The 22,146-nt window shown below is 50.3% G+C and overlaps 1 protein-coding gene across 1 annotated transcript in view; it reads right to left on the minus strand.

Moving 5' to 3' along the window:
• The window catches only part of COL22A1 (collagen type XXII alpha 1 chain), a 234,856-nt gene that overhangs the window by 22,251 nt on the left and 190,459 nt on the right, over window positions 1-22,146 (minus strand). Inside the window, exons 47-53 of the mRNA XM_032316558.1 lie at window positions 20,045-20,098; window positions 18,319-18,372; window positions 14,648-14,701; window positions 11,311-11,364; window positions 6,691-6,744; window positions 2,669-2,722; window positions 346-390 (exon numbers count right to left, since the gene is read on the minus strand). Of these exons, the coding sequence (XP_032172449.1) occupies window positions 346-390; window positions 2,669-2,722; window positions 6,691-6,744; window positions 11,311-11,364; window positions 14,648-14,701; window positions 18,319-18,372; window positions 20,045-20,098 (369 nt within the window). The remainder of the gene's footprint in view (window positions 1-345; window positions 391-2,668; window positions 2,723-6,690; window positions 6,745-11,310; window positions 11,365-14,647; window positions 14,702-18,318; window positions 18,373-20,044; window positions 20,099-22,146) is intronic.

Below are 22,146 nucleotides of genomic sequence, written 5' to 3' on the forward strand. Positions count from 1 at the left end.
GAAGAGGCCAAAGGGTAAGAGTGTGGGCTCCTGGGTCTCCCCCCTGGGATGCACCAAAGCTCCCTCCACAATAGCCCTGGGCCTGTTGCACAGCATGTGCACAACACAGTCACAAAGGGGCACCCCCACTCTAGCTGATTGGGTCCGACAGGTCACACCTCAATGTCTGGCCTCCAGAAAGAGCATTTAGAAAAACCAGACCATGACTGGGGATGATGCTTCCCATGATGCCTGCTCTGCTGTCTTCTATCAGGGGACCAGGTGCTGCGGCGGCCTGCAGGGCCAGGTCTAGAAGGACCAGCTCAGTCCGCCTGGGCGGACCTCCACGGCCAGACGCCCACTTACCCGGGGACCAGGTGCGCCAGAGTCGCCGGTGTGTCCCTTGAAGCCCTAGAAGAAAGAGAAGTCATTCCACCAAAAAGCAGGCTGATGAGGTGGGAAAGGGTAGCATATGGTGTGACGGTCCAGCTGAACACTGCCCCTTCTCACTGCGGCTCACCGGACACCTTCCATTCTAGAGCCCAGGCTAGGCCAGTCCCTGGATGCTGGCTGACAGGATGATCGGGGCGCCAGGAGCAGAGCAGAAGGGCTGGTCCCACAAATGCTCCAGAGAGTCGAGGGTTCACCCTACGTGTCTCCTGATCTTCATCTTCCTGACCTCACACCATCGACCTGCACCCCCTCAGCCCAGCCCCTGGGGCAGATGCTTCCCTTGCAGATGACAACACTGCCTTCACTCCCAGGGCGGGTCTCGGGGTACCTTCCTCCTTCCTGGGGCTGTGGCCCATGCCACCCAACACCCTTGTCCTGGGCCACGCTGCTGGGCCTCTCTGCACATAACAGCAGCCTGGAGACCGACTACCTAAGCCCCCAGCCCTGGGAGCTGAGTGGAAGCTGTTAGCAGAGCTGATGCGATCATTTCTAACAGCCGGAACAAGCTGACGGTGTAATAATCTCCATTTCTCACAGCAGAAAGCGGAGGTTCCAGAGAGAAAAACACCTGCTCAGAGGCCCAGAGCCGCAAAGTAATCCGACTCAGATCCAGCAGGTCTGCCCAGACCCGAGGCTCTCCCGTTCTCCACTGTTCTGCTCACTCCGTCTGGGCTTCTGCCAGAAGCCAAGCAAGCCAAGCACTTGGCTGAGAACTGCACGTTCCATCGTCTCCTTTAACACATATGACTGCCCAACAGAATTCTGGAAGACACATTCCGATCCCCACTTCATAGAAGAAGAAACAGAGGTTCAGAATGGTCCCCTGATGGAAAGTTAGTAAGTGACCAAGCGAAAGCTGAACCCACATTTAACTATCTCAAAGTGTGTGTGGCTCTTCAAAGCTTGGCTCTCTGACTTACGCCCTGCCGGCCAGAAAACGTGGGTCTTCGTTCACCTCCGTGGGTGTCTAACCTCTGCCCCTGCCGTGAGGTAGGATTCACTGCAAGTCTCAACTGAGAACTGGGTCTTGCCTCAGCATGGCGCCCAGAAAATGGATCCCCCTGGGTAGAAGGAAGACCCTCTCCTCCAAAAAGCCAGGAACCACCATTAATAAATAAATAAATAAATAAATAAATAACAACAACAACAACAACCAACAAAAATAATCACTAATTCTGTATTTTCATTCCACCACAGGAAGTAGTATCCTCCATTCTTAGATTCGCTCTCCTAGTCCAACCCGGTGAAAGGCAAAGAGACTGAGGAAACAGGACATTGATTTCTGGGTTTCAGTTCCTCCTTACCGAAGGTTAGCCTGATGAGTTACTGATTTTCACAGAAAAATACATGAAGGAAATAGAAGGGGCACTTTGATCGCCCACTTCTTGCCAGATACGTGGGTTTTAAGATTGTCATAACAAAGAATATAATTTTTCTAAAAAAAATTTATGAAATTATGTAAACAATTTTTCAATTATGAAAAAGTAAGCATTTAGTAAAAACAAAACAAAACAAAAGCCAACCCCCAAATACAGAAGATACAGAACAATCATCTACGTATGTTTACATGTACACGACGAGCCTGGCAGCTGGAAATAGATTGACATATAAACAGAAATGTCAGAATTCATACATAGAAAGAGAATTCATACAGACTTCATACACACATTCCTAAGATCTAGAAAGAACACATGGAAATGTTCACAGAGCTTTACCTCCGTGTTCAGAGTTACAAGTAACTCTTTCATTCTCCGTAACATTATCTTTCTTATTCTTTTTGTATTATTACCACTTGTCACTGGTATACAATGAGAATGGGTTACTTTTACAATCGGCGGGGGGCATTTAGCCATGGAAAGTGTTCAGAACTATGATTCATTTTTAGGTCCTATCATCCAGAAAAAGCCCATCAAAATCACACCGAATAGGTTAAGAACAAAGAAAACTTAGAATAACAACATGGCAACAACGGCTGTAATTTTGAAAATACGTTTTACGGCCATGCTCTTGGAAAAACTGAACTTATACTCTGCAGGAGCACTGATGCCTTGGAAGAGAGGGGCTTCTGGAAATCCGGGGTTGGGTGGGCGCCGTGCATGAGCCGCGGGGCTCGCGGCAGCGTTCTACACGGACAACGTGCCTGTGCACGCACACACAGAGACACACACACACACATGCACAGACATACACACATGCACAGACACACACACAGACACACACACACGCTGGCACTTACAGGTGGGCCTCGGGCTCCCTCCAGTCCTGGCAGACCCGGCTCTCCCGTTTTGCCCTGAGAGTAGAGAGGACTTCGGTGAGACCGTTATAAGGATCTTTCCGCTCCCCACCCGGGCGTCACGCACGGCGTTAGCACTTCCGCCAGCCAGTCTCTGACCCCGGCCGACCCCTCCGCGGGCGCTCTGCTCCACCGTGGGGCACGCCAGTCACCGCCGTGGACCCAGCTATGGTGCTCCTCGGACTCTGCTGGTCACCCAGGTGTGGACTCTGCACCCAGGGCTCCTGGTGGCCCCTGATCGTTCTCAGAAGCGTTCTGGTCTGGACGCAGAATTATGCAGACATCCCAGTTAGGAATGACTCTGTACCATTCACAGAAGAGCCTCAGGGCAGCCATCGACGACTGCATGGGACGCCAGGGACCACGGAGGCTCGAAGAAGGTAGGGCCTCGCGGAGTTAAGGAACGGCACAGCCGGCCTGAATCCCAGCTTCGTTCCCCAGCCCAAAGGATGCCTTTCTCAGCCAGCAGCTGCCGTGGACAGGGAAGCCTGCTGTCTCCCTCCTGTCCCCAGCCCAGCTTCTCCTAACTCTGCGAAGTTATGGGGACCCAGGGGATATTCAAAGTCCTCACCACCAGTGTCCTGGTGCTGCCCTGGACAGATTCAGCCACAAGCCAGTGTGAAACTGGGTACTGGTCCAGGCTGGTCAGTGTGGGGGTGTGGACGGAAAGGGAGGGGTGACCAGGCCTGTCTGACTGACGGAAGATGGGGCGGCACTTGACCCCGTGTGATCTTGGGTGTCCCTTCCCTTCCCTGGGTCTGTTCTCGTGGCAATCAGCAGTCGCCCTCGCCGGTCACTCCCTGGTGACTGGGCGTGCACCACCTAGCTGGCCTCCCCCACCTTCCACAGTCAACTGACATGGCCATCGTTGGTCCAAGTCACCAGCGGGAAAACGGTAATGTGAGTAACTCTTGAGGGATTTCCCCATTCCAGACACAAAACGAGCGTCTCGCGCAGTAAGTCGGTGAGTCCTTACTACAACCCATTGAGGGAGGCATCGCTGTTATCCGCCGGGCAAAACACTGAGGCACAGAGAGGTTAAGTGATCTGCTCAAGGTCCCACTGCTGGGATTCTAATGCAGGTATTTTGGCTTCAAAGTCTCCATACATCATCCTACACCATAATCATGGTTCAAACGCCTCCTAAAAAAGATTACACGACAGGCAACTCAAAAAATTGCCTGTGTGTCTACAGATCTACCTATCCACATCCAGTCCTCGACCCATCATCCGCCTACCGACCTGTCTACGACTCTGTCTGGCCATCCACGCCCCTGAGACGTGGGAACTGAAGGGCTACACCAACGTGAAGACAAGCGACCTACTACTGGTGTGAATGCTTCTTCCCAGGCAGGTCCCATTGGCTCACTGAGGAGGACACCTGTCAGCGCTAAACAGTTCCCGCCCAGGCTGATGGCTGGGCGTAGATCAGCCTTCAGGGTACGTGGCACTGAGGTATGCAAGTTAATGTGCGAGTTACTGCCTCCCGGAGCAATCCCCAATGTCCAAAGGGCTTCGAGTCTCTGGACGGGTGAAGAGCCTGGCCGGGGTAGGAGCAGGATGGCAAGTACGCTCCTCACAATTTCCAAGAGGGTTTCCAATGACTGTGGCCCATCTGCCTGCCCGAGTGGCTCACTCACTTGCCTGAGATCCATGGCTTTCTTTCTCTCTTTGTCTCATTTCCTCCTGTCCCCGGTGCTTCCTGGGGCTGCTTCCCAAAGCCCTCACTTGCAACAAATCCTGCTACCTTGGGATCCGATGCCACTCATCCCTATGCCAACTTCCCAAGCAGTTCGGACAGAGAAGACTTCACACTGGCCACAGGCGGCGATTCCAGAATGGGTGCCTGGAGGGCTCTGGAACGTCCCTAGGTGGGAACTGCTGAGCCACCTCTTCCAGCAGGACCAGCTCTGCCTCTTCAGGGACTGATGTCCCCTTGTGTGCCAAGAACAGACCTGGTCTCTTTCTGCTCTATGCCCGAGGTCTGCCTGGAGGAGGTGGTCCATAAACAGACCGAATGAAGACCACGGGCCCCAGTCCTCCCGTACCATAAACGTCAGCTCTCAGAATAACACGCCCGCAGAGAAGCTGACTTCTAGTTCTGCGGTACTGACCTCTGGGGTCAGCCTCCGGGGCATGAGTCCTGGCAGCTTCATTTACCCGCTGTGTGACCTTGGCCAGCTACTTAACCTCTCTGTGCATTTCCTCATATGGGGCAATAATGACACCAGGCCTCATGGGGATTTTCCAGGGATAACAGTGGCAAATGGAAGCACGCATCAGTACCGCAGCCCGAGGCGGGGACCCGGCGGAAACATCCGTCCTCTCTCCCCTCCACATCCACGTCCCTCTAACTGCCATGTGCCCGCCACGGGCCGTCCCGCTGGGACTCAGCCTCCAGCGGCTTGGCAGGTGCTTCAGACTTTGCTCGCTGCCACAAGCACTTTCCTTCACTCTCAGCAGCGTCTCCCCGTTCCGGCATCTGGCACGCGGTGAAAAATGTTTAAGAAGGTGCTTCTGGCAAGTTGCATCAGACTCAGAACGAGTCGCAACAGATGATGACCACACAAATTACACGGGACATAAACCTCGCGGCAGAACCTGTTATGTTGTCCCACCTCGTGGCCCTAAGGGCGCTGCAGCTCTGACCTCTCCGGGAGTCACGGCCAGGCGTGCTGTCAGAAAGGGATTTGCTGAAAAACTTAACGGCGAGACGAGCCCGATGCCTCCTACCGTTTCTCACCTCATTGGATTCTCCGGCAACTCTGCTAGGTGGCTACTGTGACTCTCGTTCTATCGAGAAAGCATCTGGGAAACTCTGCCTGACTCACCCCGTGGCCCCCATGCCGGTCTGGAGCGGAGCCAGCATCTGGAGCCAGGGTCCTCTGGCTGTGGCTTTCGTTTTGGCATAAAATAGTTCAGTTCATTTTAAACTCCACGATATCAGCAAGCAACGCCTACCAACGGCTCCACGGTACGACGACTCACTACGGAGCCCAAAGTTGCCTTTGCATCCCTGCGGCCCTTCTGCCCAGAATCACCCTCCCGCTGGTGGTGGCGACAGTTAGAGCCCCCGGCCGTCGTCATGCAAACCCTAGAAAAATACACGAAGCCTTTTGCATGAAATAGGGCCGGCTGAGCAGACCCTATCTAACCCATCACTAACCGGTAACCGGTCTCCTACTGGGGGGCCTGAGGGGAGCCAGGCCTCGAACCCTACACACCAACCTTCCAGCTTCCCCTCGAGCCTGAGGCTGTGGAAGGGACCTGGGGAGACAGACGTGTGTCATCATCGGCCATGAAGACCCACAGGAGAGAGAGCAGAGACCAGCTGCGGTAGGACCATGATGAGGTCACAGAGCCGCGTGTGCAGAAAGCGCTCACTCTTCCAGACGATAGCCACCAAGGCAGAGATGCGCTTGCGTGCACGCGGTCTGCCTCCCTGGGTGCCCCACACAGGGGACATTCAAGAATAAGGAAAAAGGTAAAAGACAAAACAAAACAATCCCTCGGGCTCTGGGCCAGAATTGAAGAAAGGGCAAACTCCCATACCTGGAGGTGCGGGAGATGCCCAGGCTTTCTGTGGGGATAACGGGCTTTCGGGCACCAGGTTCCCACAGCAGCGGGGGCTCCCCTGCCCCAGCTCCCCTCCCGTGTGAACGGGGTAGAAGTTGCACGGGGCAGGAAGAGAAAAAGCAGAGGACAGATAGAAGCCCTGGGATCAGGTTCTGATTCTGTCACCAGCCCGTCCTGTGACTTTGGGCCCGTCACTTCACTTCCCTGAGCCTCGGTTTTCTCGGCTGTATAATGGGGACAGCGGTGTTCACACTGCAGGGCTGTCAGGACAAATGAGTGAAGTAACTCTTACTAGGCCCGCGTCCCAGCAGCTCATTGACACGGGACAGTTGCTGCTGAGAGGTGACTAGGTGCGCCCATACAACAGGAGGAAGTTTAGAGTCGCTTACCGGCTCTCCAGGGGGACCCGGTTTTCCATCCCTGCCCTCTTTGCCTTCTTCCCCCTGCAAGAGAGTCAAGTTAAAGGTCGTCTCCAGCCGAACGTGCTGGGAGGAACGAGGGGGTTCTGCTGGAAGCGCGTGCCTCGTGCACAGTCACAGCCACACTTCAGGGCTCCGGGGTGTGTCCACAGACGGACCGGCTTGACTGTGTGGTTCCTTCCCAACACCGCAGGTCAGCTCTGATCTCAGATCCACAGTGCATGGCACAGAGCGGAAAAGCACTGAAGTGCAACGGCATCATTATTAGAGCCGTTGATCTAATGCAGCCCTGGACTGGACACTTCCTGAAGTCAAACTTAGGGCAACAGCGCCTCATGGCTGGAGCTCCTGGACTGAATGCAGTGATGAGGGGTAAGGACGCAGCTTCCGATGGTGAGGGGGCTGGACGCAGGAGAGCACGGGCCACAGACCCGGGAACACATGGGGGCTCAGAGAATGACAGCGAGGATTCTGCGTGGGTAACAGAATGGCCGTGGACGCTTGGCCTTTCTTTCCCTGAAATCTAGCTGAGTTTTCCCCTCCCTGTAACCAACCTCCTGCTCCAAGGGAGGTCTCATAAGCCTCACGTTAATCTAAGAGACCAGTATTCTTCAGGAGTCTTTGCAAATGGTCGCATAATGCTGTGCAAGGGCTATGACAGCACAGACTTGGATTCCGATCCTGGACCACCTGCCCTGGGTGGGGTCTGGGAAAAGAAAGTCACAAGGCTGCAGGGCAGAGGGGAAACTGAGTCAAACCAGGCAAGGTCCGAGCCCCGCCTGCACTACTAGGCATAAGATGTTGGGCAAGTTACTAGTATTCTTGGCTCCCCAGTGCCCTCTTCCTAAAAAGCAAAGCCGGTCCTGCTCTGCTGAGTCACCCGGGCAGCCGAGAACGGAAGCTTCTTCTTGCAGAGCAAACCAGGCTGCGGTAAACGGTGCCAGCCACGGGGGTGCTCCCACTGCTGCAGGCACTTGTAAAACCGAGCGTGGTTCCTCATCAGTGCCTTCAGCGTCAGGGTTTTGGCACTGCTGGAAAGCCGCTGGGGACAGCCATCGAAGTTTACTGCTGGCCGATGCTCGGTGGCTTCCAGAACTCCTCACGAGCGCTGCTTCTGCCATAGCCGCCCTGACCAGCTACACCTACAGGGCTGCTGGGGGGTCAGGCTACACTGATCCTCTTCCGCATTCTTTTTTCCCAGAGAAGCAGAAAGAGTGGGGGAGGGGCAGAGGGAGAGACAGAATTCCAAGCAGGATCCACACCCAGCGCAGAGCCTATCACAGGGCTCAACCCCACGACCCTGAGATCATGACCTGAGCCAAAACCTTGAGTCAGACGCTCAACCGCCGTAGCTACCCCAGGTGCCCCTGCACTGATTCTCTTCTAAGTTAAGAGTCCAGTTCCCGAAACCACTTCCCGCGCATGCAGCAGCGGCCCGTGCATGCAACAGCCGCCCATGCATGGAACAGCGGCCGTGCCTGGAACAGCGGCCCGTGCATGCAACAGCGGCCCGTGCCTGGAACAGCGGCCCGTGCCTGGAACAGCGGCCCGTGCGTGCAACAGCGGCCCGTGCGTGCAACAGCGGCCCGTGCATGGAAGCCGAAGTTGATGCCATGAGAGGAGACAAGGGCCGACCCGCAGACTCTGGCTGGAGGCCAGCAGGAGACCCCAGGACTCCTGGCACAGACACACGGTCCCCGGGAGCCGCACAAGGGCCACTGGGGGAAACGCAAAGGTGGGCGGAGGGTGGCCAGTCGAATCCCTTGAGAAGGAAACGCGGCTCTGCGGGAGGGTAGGGCTGCCCCGCGCTGACAGGCTGCTGATTCCTTCAACATCTCCGGGCCTGTGTCTGCACCCTCAGTGAACTGTAGGGATGCCCCCACATCCTGCAGCAGAGGAATACAGAGGGTCTTCTGGTGCAGAGCATGGTGCATAGCTGATGCTTAAGAGAAGATAGGGTGTGTGTTCTACTTGGGGAGACGCATGTGGGCGCCCAGTGAGGGCCAGCGACAGGTTACACGGTGCCTCTCCCAGCCCTTACCAGCCCTGGAAGCCACTTCTTCTTATTCAGCATTTCCTCTAACCAGTTCCTGTACGGAAATATGTCTGTGTCGTTTATAAGTTGCTCCTTTTACTGAAATGCCTTCTTCCTGCCCCTTCTCCTCCTTCTTCGCCTAGACTACTTGACCTTGAACACTCCCCTTGGGTGTCAGCTCCCCAACTATCCCTCCGGATCTGGCTTGAGTATCCACCCCTGGGCTCTGTGGCCCCCTGGATCCCCCTGTGTCACCAGCACATCACATTTTGTGTCAGTAGTTCCTTCCTTTTCTCTTTGGCTTCTCCATGAGACCCCTAGGCTGCACACCAGCGCGGATGAGGGCTGGGTCCGTCTGGTACCTTGAACGCTGGCCTGGGTCGGTACTTGGTGCTGTGCTGGTGGGGGGTGGCACAGGTGGACAGAAATGACCAGGTGAGTGGGGCTGCACGCCCTCAGGGCTGTGACGGCACAGGGGCTGAGGGATCCTGATACACGGCACAGAGTTCTACCTAAGCCGCTGGGGAGGCTCGGGGTGCCTCCTGGAGAACATAACGTCCAGCCGGACCTTGGGATGAGTGACTAAGGGGGCCTGAGGCATGGAATGGATGCAATAATGTGCAGACAGCTCTCTGCATGAGACTTGTGGGGCAGTGAACACCACGCACAGGAAAGCTCTGATGAGTCTTATTGTCCAGGCAGAGGGAGAGGGAGTGTTTCTGAGACAAATGCTGCGGAAGGAGCAAAGCAGTTCAGGGCAGCTGGAGTGGGGATGGGGCGAGAGACAGGAAAGCAGGGTCCATTCATGGGCATCAGGGAGGCATACACCCAGGCTTGGCTCAGGTCTGAGCCCCAGGATGGGGTCAGCATGGTACGCACAGTCACAGCAAAGGTCAGGTCTCTCTTCTCCTGCGCATGAGGACTTCGGTTATAAGGGGTCAGCACAAAAGCCAAACCTGGATTTTTTCTCCCCAGCTTTACCACCACTAGAATGAAATCAGTCAGTTCTTCCCAGCTGCCAGAATAGGCTAGGCTACTGGGCTGCAGTTTAGACTAAAGGGGCTTCACATCCCAGCCCGTGTTTTCAGGTCTGAGCACCCTGCGCAGGTTACTCAACCTCAGGATCGCACGGCTGTAGGGAGCACTACCAATGGTGCCCTGGAATGCCTCCTCGCCCTGTGGGGGACCTTGTCAGATACTCTAGGAGGAAGGGCTCTCCCACAGCAGTTTGCTCAACCATCTGTTTCTGTAATTAGTATTTTCTGGGTGTTCATTATGTGTGGGAAGCAAAAACCTGGTCTTCCAGAACCCAAGACCTAGAGCACCGCCCTGGTGAGCAGGCACTCCACCGTAACGTCCCCAGGTCTAGCCAACAGTAGGCTCCTAAACAGAGTTTGCTGAATGAGCAAACCAATCAATGAATAATGGAGGAGGTGGTCACTGATCAAACCATTACACAAATAAAGATGTGACAACAGCTGAGATAGGTACTCAGGAAAAAGAAAAAGAAACTAGGAGAGCCCGCCCTAGCCTGGGGGCGGGGGAGGGGGCAGTGAAAACTTCCTAGGGCTGATGCCTGGGATGAGTGGGAAGAATCAAAGGCATCCACTGGTGGAAGACGTGACGAAGAAGGGGCATTCTGGATAGACAGAAACGCATGTGCAAAGGTCCTGTGGTAGGGAGAGGAGAGGATGCAGAGCATTTTAGGAACCAAAGGAAGCCAGCTTGTCTGCAATAAAACACATCGTTATGCAGGGCGGGGGTGGGGAGCTGTGGCCAGTAGAGGCCCCTGCAGTCGGCCCAGGCCAGACCACAAGCCCCACAGGGATTCATACTCCACGGAGACGGTAGCACATAGCCTCTCTGCACCCGTCTTATTAGTAACACCCTGAAGAGCTCCACCCCACTGAGAGATATATTGGATATAAAAGTCCAGAACAGTATTTATAGAAAGAAATTTGGTGGTTATGTATCAAGAACCTCAGACAATATTGTACCCGACAGGTAGACCCCACCTTTGTGGACCATCATACAGAAAACGGGAAAGCACTAGGCATGCAAACTAGCTTATTACAGTCTTTTTCCAATAACCGTGTGATTTCTGTGGCAACAGAGGAGTGATCACATATATTATGGTGTATTTGTGGGGTAGAGTGTACATAATATCTGATGAGCTCATGAACATTTAACACCAGTGTGGGGAGCAGAAGCTGTTTCTACCATCAGAGAGAATCGTCAGAGTTGGGCACATGTGTGCGTGGGCTGGCTCAACTCTGCACCTACACGTATGTGCGTGTGTGGACAGAGGGAAACGCTATCTACACAAGTCAGCAACGCCTGTTGCATGAGACAATGCATGCAACATTAACCATAACCATACCTGGCTTTGGTTACGGCTTATCCTCATTTTCTGGAGCACTGGAAATTCCCCTAAGAACCATGCATTGTTCTAACAGTGGGCAAATCTATTTTTGTTTGCCCATTTTTGTAGTGGAGAAACCAGGCATTTTTTGTTTGTTTGTTTGTTTGTTCGTTTTTTTTGTAATGCCACTTACTGGGATTCCGGGTAATCCAGATGGGCCTTGGGGGCCAGGAGGACCTTCCTTCCCCTAAAAGGTCCAAGACAGAAAAACACCATTAAATCTCATATCGGCTTTTCTGGAAGTATGTGATTTCATGCAGAATTGCCTTCATGGGCTGTCTTTGGTTGGAAGCAATGGGTGCTTCTGCCTCTTGGCTTTCCAGGCATGTCTCCCTTCCTACCCCCTGCAGAGAGGTGCCCCAGTCACATGGGTGGGTGGGCAGAGAGGGGCTCATTTTGGCTGTATGACATAGACTCGGGGGGAATTAAAGTAGGAAAAGTCTGGGGGGAGAAGATATTTGGGTTTGGGGGTCCACAAGACTTGGGTCCAGCTCTACACTCTGTCCCTACACTGCCTGAAATTCGGGTCCTCATCATGTGGCTCAAGACCAGAGCATCTGGGGCTGTTGTGCACACAGGACCCAAAGCAAGTGAAAAGGTGACCAGTACCTGAACAGACGGTCTATTATTACCGTCCTCTTGCCTGGAGGATCCCAAACTTTTTACCACCGGTATGTCGCTTTTAGTATATCTTTCCCCCGGGATACAGAGCTTGTGTTTTCAAAGACTGTTTGCCCAATTGCACTAACTCATACTTCTTTCTCCATTTTATTCATCAAAGATGCACATCACTGCCAACCAAGGCTACTAAATCAGATGATGTCATCAGAGCCATCACTTCTACCTGCGTGAACATTCTGACGTCATCTGTGTCTCTACCACCATCAGAGGCCCTGACAACTTCACGATCTCTCCCATCACTGTTCCTTCTGCGATAAAATGCTGGCGTCAGGTTTTACATTCTCATGTACAGGCCACACCAAGTGACATATTCATAAGTGTTGTGATGTTAGCTTCTTGCAAAAAAAGCAAAAAGCAAAATTACTTTGACATTTAATTCACCTTTATGCAGATCTTATATATCATCCCATCAAAAGTGTCCAATTGGGAGACCCAAAGCACACTTCCTTTATGAAGTGTTACTTAAACTCAGTAAAAACTCCACAACTGAGTTTTATTTCCACCCTGAAGAAAATGGAAGATAACAGTGACACGTCATGAAGAGATGAGAACTTTTCTCATCACCCTGGGAACAGATGAGGATTAGACCACATTGGAGGTTGACTACTCCTTCGTTAAAATGTTTTCTCAAAAGCAGTAGCACTTGATGCAGTCATGTTGAAAGGTTTCCTTTAACTTTAGAAACTGGAATGCTCAGGTCCTGTGTTTGCCCCGACAACAATTTGGTATGCCCTGTGTCTCTGTAATGTGACAACCCATGATATCTGAGGTTGCCTGGACACAGCGCCACTTAGACCAACACGAAATAACAGGGGAAAGCAAAACCATCCACCTCCCATCTCACAGAACCTACAAACGTGCAACCAAGGAGATATTTTTGGGTCCACATAGGACAAATACTCAGTCATCATTAGGGATCTTTGGATATTGATAATAGAGTGCCCTGGATTCCTTCCTGAATGTCTACTGTTCCAAAGACCCCAGGGATGGAGCCACCATTGGTCAGCAAACGGCAGCCCTCTGCTGTTTTTGCAAATAAAGTTTTATCAGAAGCCTTTTGTTGACCTGTTGTCTGTGGCTGACTTCACCTTACCACAGCAGGGCTGAGTTTTTCCAACAGAGACCACATGGTCCATGACACAGACATATTTACAGTTTAGGGATTTTTTGCTTCTACTGGAGGATGCACAAGGGGTCCAGATGCTTGTTCTTAAACCTGTTTGCATTGTGGAAGTCATAGTTTGCTATGGAAATTATACAGTTTAATTATTCATTAGGTAACCTCATTAAACTTAAGTGGACAAAGAAAAAGAACGATCTTTAAGTGAGGACTTCAAAATACACTATAAGGATGACTCACGATCCAGATCTCTGCAGCAGGATAGCTATGAAAGGTTAGAAAAAATACCCTAATGATCCAGGATCCAGGATTCTATATTGAAATCGTCCCACGGGTGCTGCTGTACTCTCAAACCACCCTTAAGAAGGGCAGCAAATCGTGACTGGGGAGATATTCCTGTCATAAGGATAATGACAAGAGAGTCCGTGCTGAGGACCCAAAGTCAAGGAAGGTCGTCATTCTGTGTCGAAAAGATTGGCTCCTGGTTTGTATGTTTCAATTCAAAATACAATGGAAATGTTTTCCGTTTGTATCTATCTTTTTTTTTTTTTTAATCTCATCCCAGTTAGCGTTCTTGATTTCTTTATTAAATTACCAACACTCGTTACTTATGCTAAGAAGATCTGGAGAATATTCTGGTTTGTTGTATACAGTGAAGTAACAGGACCCCCAGACAGCTCCAAGCCCAGCTGTCGCCCGCCTCAGGGTTCCCCATGACAGAATCAATGTCTCATTCAATACAGTTTAATTCCCAAGTACCTGAGGATTCCTGTCCGGGTCCTGCATCTGATTCTCCTTGGGCTAACAGTTCGTTTGTTTTGTTTGTTTGATTATTTGTTTGGTTGGTTTTTAGTCCATTTGTTTTTACTGGGGAGATCCTTTGCTGTCTGGGAATCGGTAAACAGCAGGTGGGCTGCTTGGACAGGACCGGCCAGATGAGGAAGGAAAAACCACCCACCTGGCTGGGAACTTCCAACCTCAACACCCCTGGGGCCCACCCTGACCGCCCCACACTGAGGGTCAGTGTGGAACCGAGGGAAGAACACGGAGTTGGGAGTTTCCCAACTGACTTCACTCTGGACCTGGAACTGATTTCCTGTGTGGCTTTGGACCAGAGATCCAGTCCCATTGGGCTTTGTCCTCCTCATCCCAGGAGGGGGAAGCTGTCCTAACTGCTTCCTCAAATGCTCTTGGCACTGGAGTCCGGACATCCCTGGGCAGGGCTGACCTGCTCACCAGCCAGCTTGGAGTGTGACCCCTTTCTTACTTCTCTCCCTTCTTTGGAACGGTTGACTAACAGGGGGTCCTCCTGCCTGATGTGCCTCCTGATGCACGCTGTAGCCTCGGCGTGGGTCAGCTCCACCCTCTCCACTCCCCTCTCCCTGTCGGGAAAGAACCACACTGGCCAGGGCCTGGCTGAGCTGGTTGTTAATGGAATCCCGGAATCACAGACTGCCACGTCATTCATCCAAACCTGTATTTTTGAGGCAAGACACTGGACACCAATAGAAAGCGGCCCCTTCTGTGGTTTCCTTGCAAGACCCTTGCTGAATACTGGGTGTGAGTGAGCCACAGAGGTAGGGAGGCCCCGGGGCAGGAATGGCATACACCTGGGTTCTGGGACACCCAAACACAGACTCAAGGCAGGACGGTCAAGCGAGGAACTTACCGGCAGCCCTTGGACTCCTGGAGGGCCAGCGGCACCAGCAATTCCGTCTGCTCCCTGAGGATGACAGAGCAGGATGTCAGTGGCAGAATCATGAGTGTCTCTCTGTGCATGAAGCCTGGGGAGCACAAAAGTGCAAGCCAAGTCCCTCCCCAGCAGCTGGAACCCTAGGTACTCCCGGGGGGCTTCTGCCCTCTCCAGGAGGAAGGGCTGGCCTCTGGGAACACAAAGATGCTGGGAGCATGGCAGCCACATTGCACGAAGGACCAGAGCATCCACAGTCATCCCTAGGACAGTGGGACAGGGTCACTGGACAGGGCATCCACAGTCATCCCAAGGACAGTGGGACAGGGACAGAGTGGACATTTTCAGCTAATATCAGAGAACATTTAGGGACAGAGGCAAAAATGAATGACTGGATTTATGGTCCAGGTCAATAGGGAAAGCTATTGGTTTTGTCAGTTCAAGGATGGGAAACGCATAGACAGATCCAGGAAGAAGGAGCTCTACACAGGTGAGTACAGCAGAGTGAGCCCAGACTTGCCCCCCCTCCCTGCGGGCTCTCTCCAGGGCTGCTCCCCCTGCCTGCAATCCAGTCCCCCAGGACTCAGAGCTCATAGCCTGCCTCCCATATTGAAAATCCAAGTCCCTGCCCCTCTTAATAACGCCTTTATGCCCCTCCTAGCTTTTGCCTCTCTCTGACATCCCAGTGTTGATCGATTATTTGCTTTACTGGGAACTAAAACTGTTCCTTGGAGCTAGCGGGGGCTCACTTGTTCTTAAATAAATGAGTAAAGGAAAAGCTGGGCTGGCTGGCAGATGGGGTAGAGAGTCTTTAGATGAACAAATACACTGCTTCTTTCTAGCTTTGGGCATTTAACTTCAGTTTCCTCGTTGACAAAGGGGAGAAGTGACATGATTGCCCAGGCTGTAAGGAGGGTCAGGAGGCATTGCCTGCAGCATGCTTAGCACAGAACAGAGGGTGTCGGCTGGGGTGCACCCTCCCCGCGCCAGATCCTGGGTCCATATCCTGCTTTTCCACTTTATTTTACTCCTCTGCATCTCTCAGATCCTTTGTGCACTGGAGAAAAAGAGAGGACCTATTTCACTTGAATTGTTGAGAGGACTCAGTACGGTCCTACATAGAAAGAGCTAGCCAGCACTGGCGCTCACTAAGGGCTTTCCCCAAAGTGTTCTCTGTTATCACAGACACTCATAACAGTGGTGTGTCTACTGGCCTGCCCAAGACCACAAGCACTGCAGATATGGACCAAGTATGGGGGGACAAAAAAGCAAGATCTTGCATACCTTACTGATGATACCTTTCCAGCAGCTTTTAGGTTTTTTACATACACTTATCGAGTGCCTATGTCATAGCAAGTGCTGGCCAAGTTTTAGGGCTACAGAAATGGCTGTACCATGGACCTCAAGGAAATCTGATACAGCTATGGAAGATAGGTCTTATTTGCCATGTCGGATAAATGCCCCAGGGATAAGATGCAATCAGATTTGCCTCCACCTCTTCCCCAGGTAATGAGTCAGTAAATGTTTTAGAAATAAAGGATGTCGATAATGCATGCATACATATCTCAAGGTTCATGCTTCCCTAGCTGGGCTGCTGCTGGGAACCTCCACCTCTAGTCCAAACCCAGCCCAACAATGGGGTTTCTATTGGATTCTTCTATATAATTTTGCCAACCCCCCCCAGCACCCTGTACCCTGGAACCTAGCTATGTTGTAATTAAATTCCATACAGCACATTGGGAATAGGGTAAGGGTTTTCTCTGAAAGAAGGATGTCAACTGAGCACCAGGAAAAAAGTTTTGGAGTAACAATAATAAAGGAACTTTATCTGTTTGGTATCTATGTCCCTGGTTATGGCATCTGACATAGAAGCACACAAAGAAACAATGCATAAATGACCAGACAGGTTTCCTGCTCTCAAGTTGCTTCTGTATGACTGGCCACTGAACCCAGATGGACGGGTGACTGGCATCCATTCCCAAAAACAATGAACAGACCAGGGCATGCATGGCACAGAGCAGAAACTCAGTAAGAATCAACTGCATGAACTGACCACATTGATCAGTGGGAGACGGAGAAGCTGCCCTCTGATCATGCCCATTTCTGAATCCCAGATTCATCATCTAGCATGAGAACCAGTGGCTAGGAGCCACTCCCTACATCTGCCCTAGAGTCCAAAGGGCAATTTCCAAGGAGAGGAGAGCATGGCTTCTTTTGCACTGGGGATGCGTAATAGGCTTTTGAAAGACCGGGATGGGGACGGGAGGGGGCTTTAATAGATTTTCGTGAACCTAAATGGCAAGAGCTGAACCATCCCCTGGAAAGGCGGTTTGAAATCCTGCTCACAGCAGAGACACACAATGAGGCGTGAAGACTGAGAAATGGGAAAGGTTGCTCACAGCACAGGCCCTCCAAGCAGGGAGGGGGGAGTGAGCTGAGGGTCTGAGGCTTGAGGTGAGCTCTCCAGCAAACTGGGAAAGCTTTCGTACTTTTACAGTTAATGTACTTTTTATGAATTTGCTGTAAAAGTCAGTTTCAAAGTAAAAGATGCAGTTTCATACTTCTGTATGATCTTACTGGAAATATACATTTAAAACGACCTAATTTATTCTAAGAACAAACATACTTACACTTAGAAGTCATTTAGAGTTGTTAAAAAGAAGACAAAGAAAGATTAATAGCATGCATTTGAACTTCATGATCTTAACTCAGCCTCTGCTTCTCTACTGATTATGTCCCTATTTGAAGTGGGTTCCCCTTTCGTTGTCCATTAGCCATTACCAATGATCCCTCATTCTGCAAAGTCTGGGGGGCCAGGGCTCCTGGAGAACCCATGGGAAGTTGCAGGCGGCTGGTCCTGGCTAGGCTAGGCGAAGATGCTCATTTGCGCTGCCCGTTACCATGGCTACCTTAGGTGGCTACGTAAGCAACAACTTCAAGACTAATCTGCGGGCAGTTCAGACCAAAGGGAGATGAAATTGTTAGAAGAGCATCGGTCAGCATCAGTCACTACCAAGGAAAGGAAAACCATTTGCTCGGGGGCCTGTGGGGATAAATGGGAAGATAATTCACCAAATCTGTGGTTATACTGATGACAATGCCTTCGAGTGATGATGAATGAGCAGCTGAAGATGGTAACAACGAATAATAATAACTTTGTTGTTATTATTGTTATTGTTATTAATTACAGTAAATCCAGGAAAGTCTGTGTTTTTAAAGACACTCTGTGATGCCCAGAGCCTCTTGCCATGGGACAGGATCCTATGCAAGACAGGAACCTGCTTCTCCATTTCTCACTTATGATCCTAATCTTACACTTTTCTCAGGTTTCTCATCACCTGCGATAGATAGAAATTAATAATATATTAAGCCTGCCCACCTCTGCCAAGCTCCCCTGGTCCCAACAGCATTTTAACTGAACTGCCCAGGAGCGCCATCTATTCAAGTCACTCCATCCTTGACTCCATTGGGTCCCATGGGGTCAAGTCCCCATCCTTGACCCACTGTCCCTTTGGGACCTGCACCTTCTGTTCAGCCCCTGGACACCTTTCAGGTATCAGCCCAGTCCTTAACAAGGCAGGTCCAGTGAGCATGGGAACCTGTTCCAGCATCAAAACCAAGAGAGGAGGGGATTCAAAATCATGACTTACCCGTGGCCCAGGGCTCCCAGGGGGCCCCATGAAACCGGGAACTCCAGGATGACCCTAGGAAAACACAAGAGGCAATTCTTCAAAGTGACCTATAAGAAGCTTTTCACTTTGGTGGCTAGTAAATTTCAGACAACAATCCAGAATCTGACTTCTAACTCCAGTAATGATTTTAGATAAAGGCACTGGCAACAAAAAGACTTTCTATATATGTATGTGTACATATATATGTATATGTATATGTGTGTGTGTGTGTGTGTGTGTGTGTGTGTGTGTGTGTATTACTGGTGTATTTCCAAGTATCCAACAATATTTACAAAAATGAATCTCTCCTGAGAGTGGATTTGCTTCTACATAAAGTGAAGGAAGACGGTGTGGGGAAGTCACTGAGGGCACAGATGAAAACAGATGTGGCCATAGTGGCTACAGGATCCTGTGGCTGGGTGATAGGTATGGAGGTGGGGGGTCTTTTTATTATGCTTTCTAATTTTTGTGTAGACTGGAAACATCCTGTAATAAAAATGTGAGAGCAAATAAAAGCATATGCACACACAACATACAGTCACAATGGAAACTCTGGGGTTACCAAATCATGATATCTCTGCTGTAGTGGAGTTGCAGTACGTTAAGAAAGAGATTCTCGCCTCCATGCAGAGCAGAGTCTATGTGTGTTATGGCAGGAGCTAAACAAGCTAGAGTACTGCATACACCATTTTGTTTTTGAACGGCAGTGTTTTACAAAAGCAGACACACAACCGTGGAAGATCTCCCTGCCCTTCACCTCTATCTCCTGCTACTGGGAAACGCAAGCTGTAACACTCAGGATCGAGTGTACTGGTCTTGAAAATTTGCTGTTGTAAGAATAATCCAAGTATATTTTGTTTTTCCAAACACAGATGGAACTTTAGATGAGCATGTTGTTCAGACCTTGAGCATCGCTCTGAACACATCCCCTCAGGAGTGCTTGCTTCACTGTCATGGAACAGAAACCTCCATGATGTCAGGATTTGCCCGTTACTCCCTCTACAGCTCAGAGCCTGGTGCCATGCCTGCCTTTTAGCTGGTTGCAAGGAGCACCGATGGGAAGATGCAGAGAGGAGTGATGGGTGGAGGGCAGGTGGGAGGGAGGAAAGGGAAGAGTGACAGCAGCCAAGCAGGAGCCACTTGAACTGGCAGAAAGGCTGCTGGACGCTAGGGAGCTGGACTGCAGAATCAGCTGGTAATGCTGTATAAAAGATGACAGGGATGCTGGTTTCGAATCCACAGAAAAGAGGAGTATGTTGTCATGGAAGCTACCTTGCAATGCATTTGGAGAAGTGGTCCAACAAGGCTGGCTGGGCACTGAGCGCAGAAGGGACATCTGTGTAACATTTCCGCCAGTACCACGAGTTATGTGACAGGTACTTGAAGAGTGATGGGACGGTGGGAGGAAAGAAGGGGACATTGTGTAATGGATGGTAACCATTTCAGAGAACTAGACCTCTAAGGGTAAAATTCCAACAAAACAAAACAAAAGGAAATCAGAAAAGGCAGGCTGCTCAGATAACTGGGGAAGGGGAAGGTGACAATGAACCACAGGAATCAAGATGGAAACCATGAAAATGTGGTTTAAAAAAATTCCTACTTCAAACAAAGGAGATCCAAGAGGTGAGGTCAGAAATGGCAGAATGAAATTCATCTGGGAGAAACAGTGATGTCTCTTCAGGTTCTTTACAAAGTAAGTTCTTACCTGGTCACCTTTCTGTCCAGTTTCACCATCGGCGCCACGCTCCCCTTTACTTCCCTTGGGAGAAAAAAGAAAGAAACCTATTAGAAATGTTGGTAGAACTACATTGCAAAAGAAAAAAAAGTCTGTATGCATTCATCTAGCTCTGGACTCATTTCTTCATCCATTTACTCTTCTTTCATCAAACTCTCATCCAGTCTGAGCCACAGGCCAGGCATGGCATCCACAGAGAGAAACAAGAGAGTCTGGTTGAAGAACTGCTGATGGAATGGCTTAACTGGGTCATGGGGTGCTGATGGGGGTCAGTGGAATATGGAACTGGGGAGGCAGATAATGCCCCCCTCACTGAGAGCCCTGCATGTTTTCTCCTTGAACCTGGATTGAGCTCCAGGCACTAGGAAGTTTGACTGCTCTCCGGTCAGAAGGGATTCCTCACTGCAGTCAAGGGTGGGCTGAAAGGCCCAGGACAAAGAGAGGAGGGGCAGTCAGGAGGAAACGGGGATATTTGGGTGTGGGAGGGAAAGGAGCCAAATCATCACAGTGTCTGGTGTGAGGTGGGAAGAAGGAGAAGCTAAGACAGTGGACGGGACAGCACTGCCCAGAAGGCTGAGGAAGAAGACTCACTCCATCTGTATGTATGTGTGCTTATTCCCTCTCTTTCTAGCTGTGTGACCTTGAGTGGGTCACTTAAACTGTGAGTTGTAGATTTCTTGTTTATCTATAAAGTAGAGAAAATAATGATTGCTTACCCTGTGAAGTGTTGGAAGAAATAAAATCAGACACAACACAAAGCACAGAACATAGCAAGAGCTCAATAAACATTAGTTATAATTATTTTTTGTAAATTATTTTGTATTTGAACTCTGGCTTTGTCATTGCTAACCCTGTCATTGGGCAACCTGCTTCACTTCTAACTCCTTCTTTTAAAATGAGAATAATAAAAACAGAACCTTTGTCATGGGATTGTTGCAAGCATTAAAATAACCGAAAATCTACAAAGTGCATAAGGCAGTACTGAGTTCATTGTTAGCTATCACTCTTCTCATCATTTTAGTCATTACCATCATCTGTCACTATCACTATCATCACCATTATCACCTTCATCATCATCCTCACCATCATCTCTCTCACCATGATCGCCATGATCAGCACCATCATCAACAGTCATCACCATCACCATCATCATCACCATGGTCTCCAGCATCATCACCATCATCATCACCATCAACTCTCTCACCGTGATCGCCATCATCATCATCACCATCATCGCCATCATCTCCATCATCATCACCATCATCATCACCAGCATCACCATCATCTCCATAATCTCTATCATCACCATCATCACCATCAACTCTCTCACCGTGATCGCCATCATCACCATCATTGCCATCATCTCGATCATCATCATCACCATCATCATCACCAGCATCACCATCATCTCCATAATCTCTATCATCACCATCATCATCATCAACTCTCTCACCGTGATCGCCATCATCATCACCATCATTGCCATCATCTCGATCATCATCATCACCATCATCATCACCAGCATCACCATCATCTCCATAATCTCTATCATCACCATCATCACCATCAACTCTCTCACCGTGATCGCCATCATCATCACCATCATTGCCATCATCTCGATCATCATCATCACCATCATCATCACCAGCATCACCATCATCTCCATAATCTCTATCATCACCATCATCACCATCAACTCTCTCACCGTGATCGCCATCATCACCATCATTGCCATCATCACCATCATCACCATCACCTCTATCACCATGATCGCCACATCATCACCATCACCATCATCACCATCACCTCTGTCAACATGATCACCATGATCACCGTCACATCACCATCATCACTGCTGTCGTTATTGTGGTTAAGACACTCATGATAGGAAACCTATCAAAAATATTTTTCACAGACTAACCTTGAAAGTAACATTCAAAGGTTCCAATCTCTCTAAACTGTCACCTATTTTGGCTCTGCATTTACTGAGGCAACAAATGTATTTCAGCAAAACATTATTAAACACAAAACATGTCAGTTCCTTTAAAAGAATGCATTATGCAGTCAAATAA

Source organism: Mustela erminea, chromosome 16 (genome assembly GCF_009829155.1).
Source record: "Mustela erminea isolate mMusErm1 chromosome 16, mMusErm1.Pri, whole genome shotgun sequence".
In the NCBI taxonomy this organism is placed as follows: domain Eukaryota; kingdom Metazoa; phylum Chordata; class Mammalia; order Carnivora; family Mustelidae; genus Mustela; species Mustela erminea.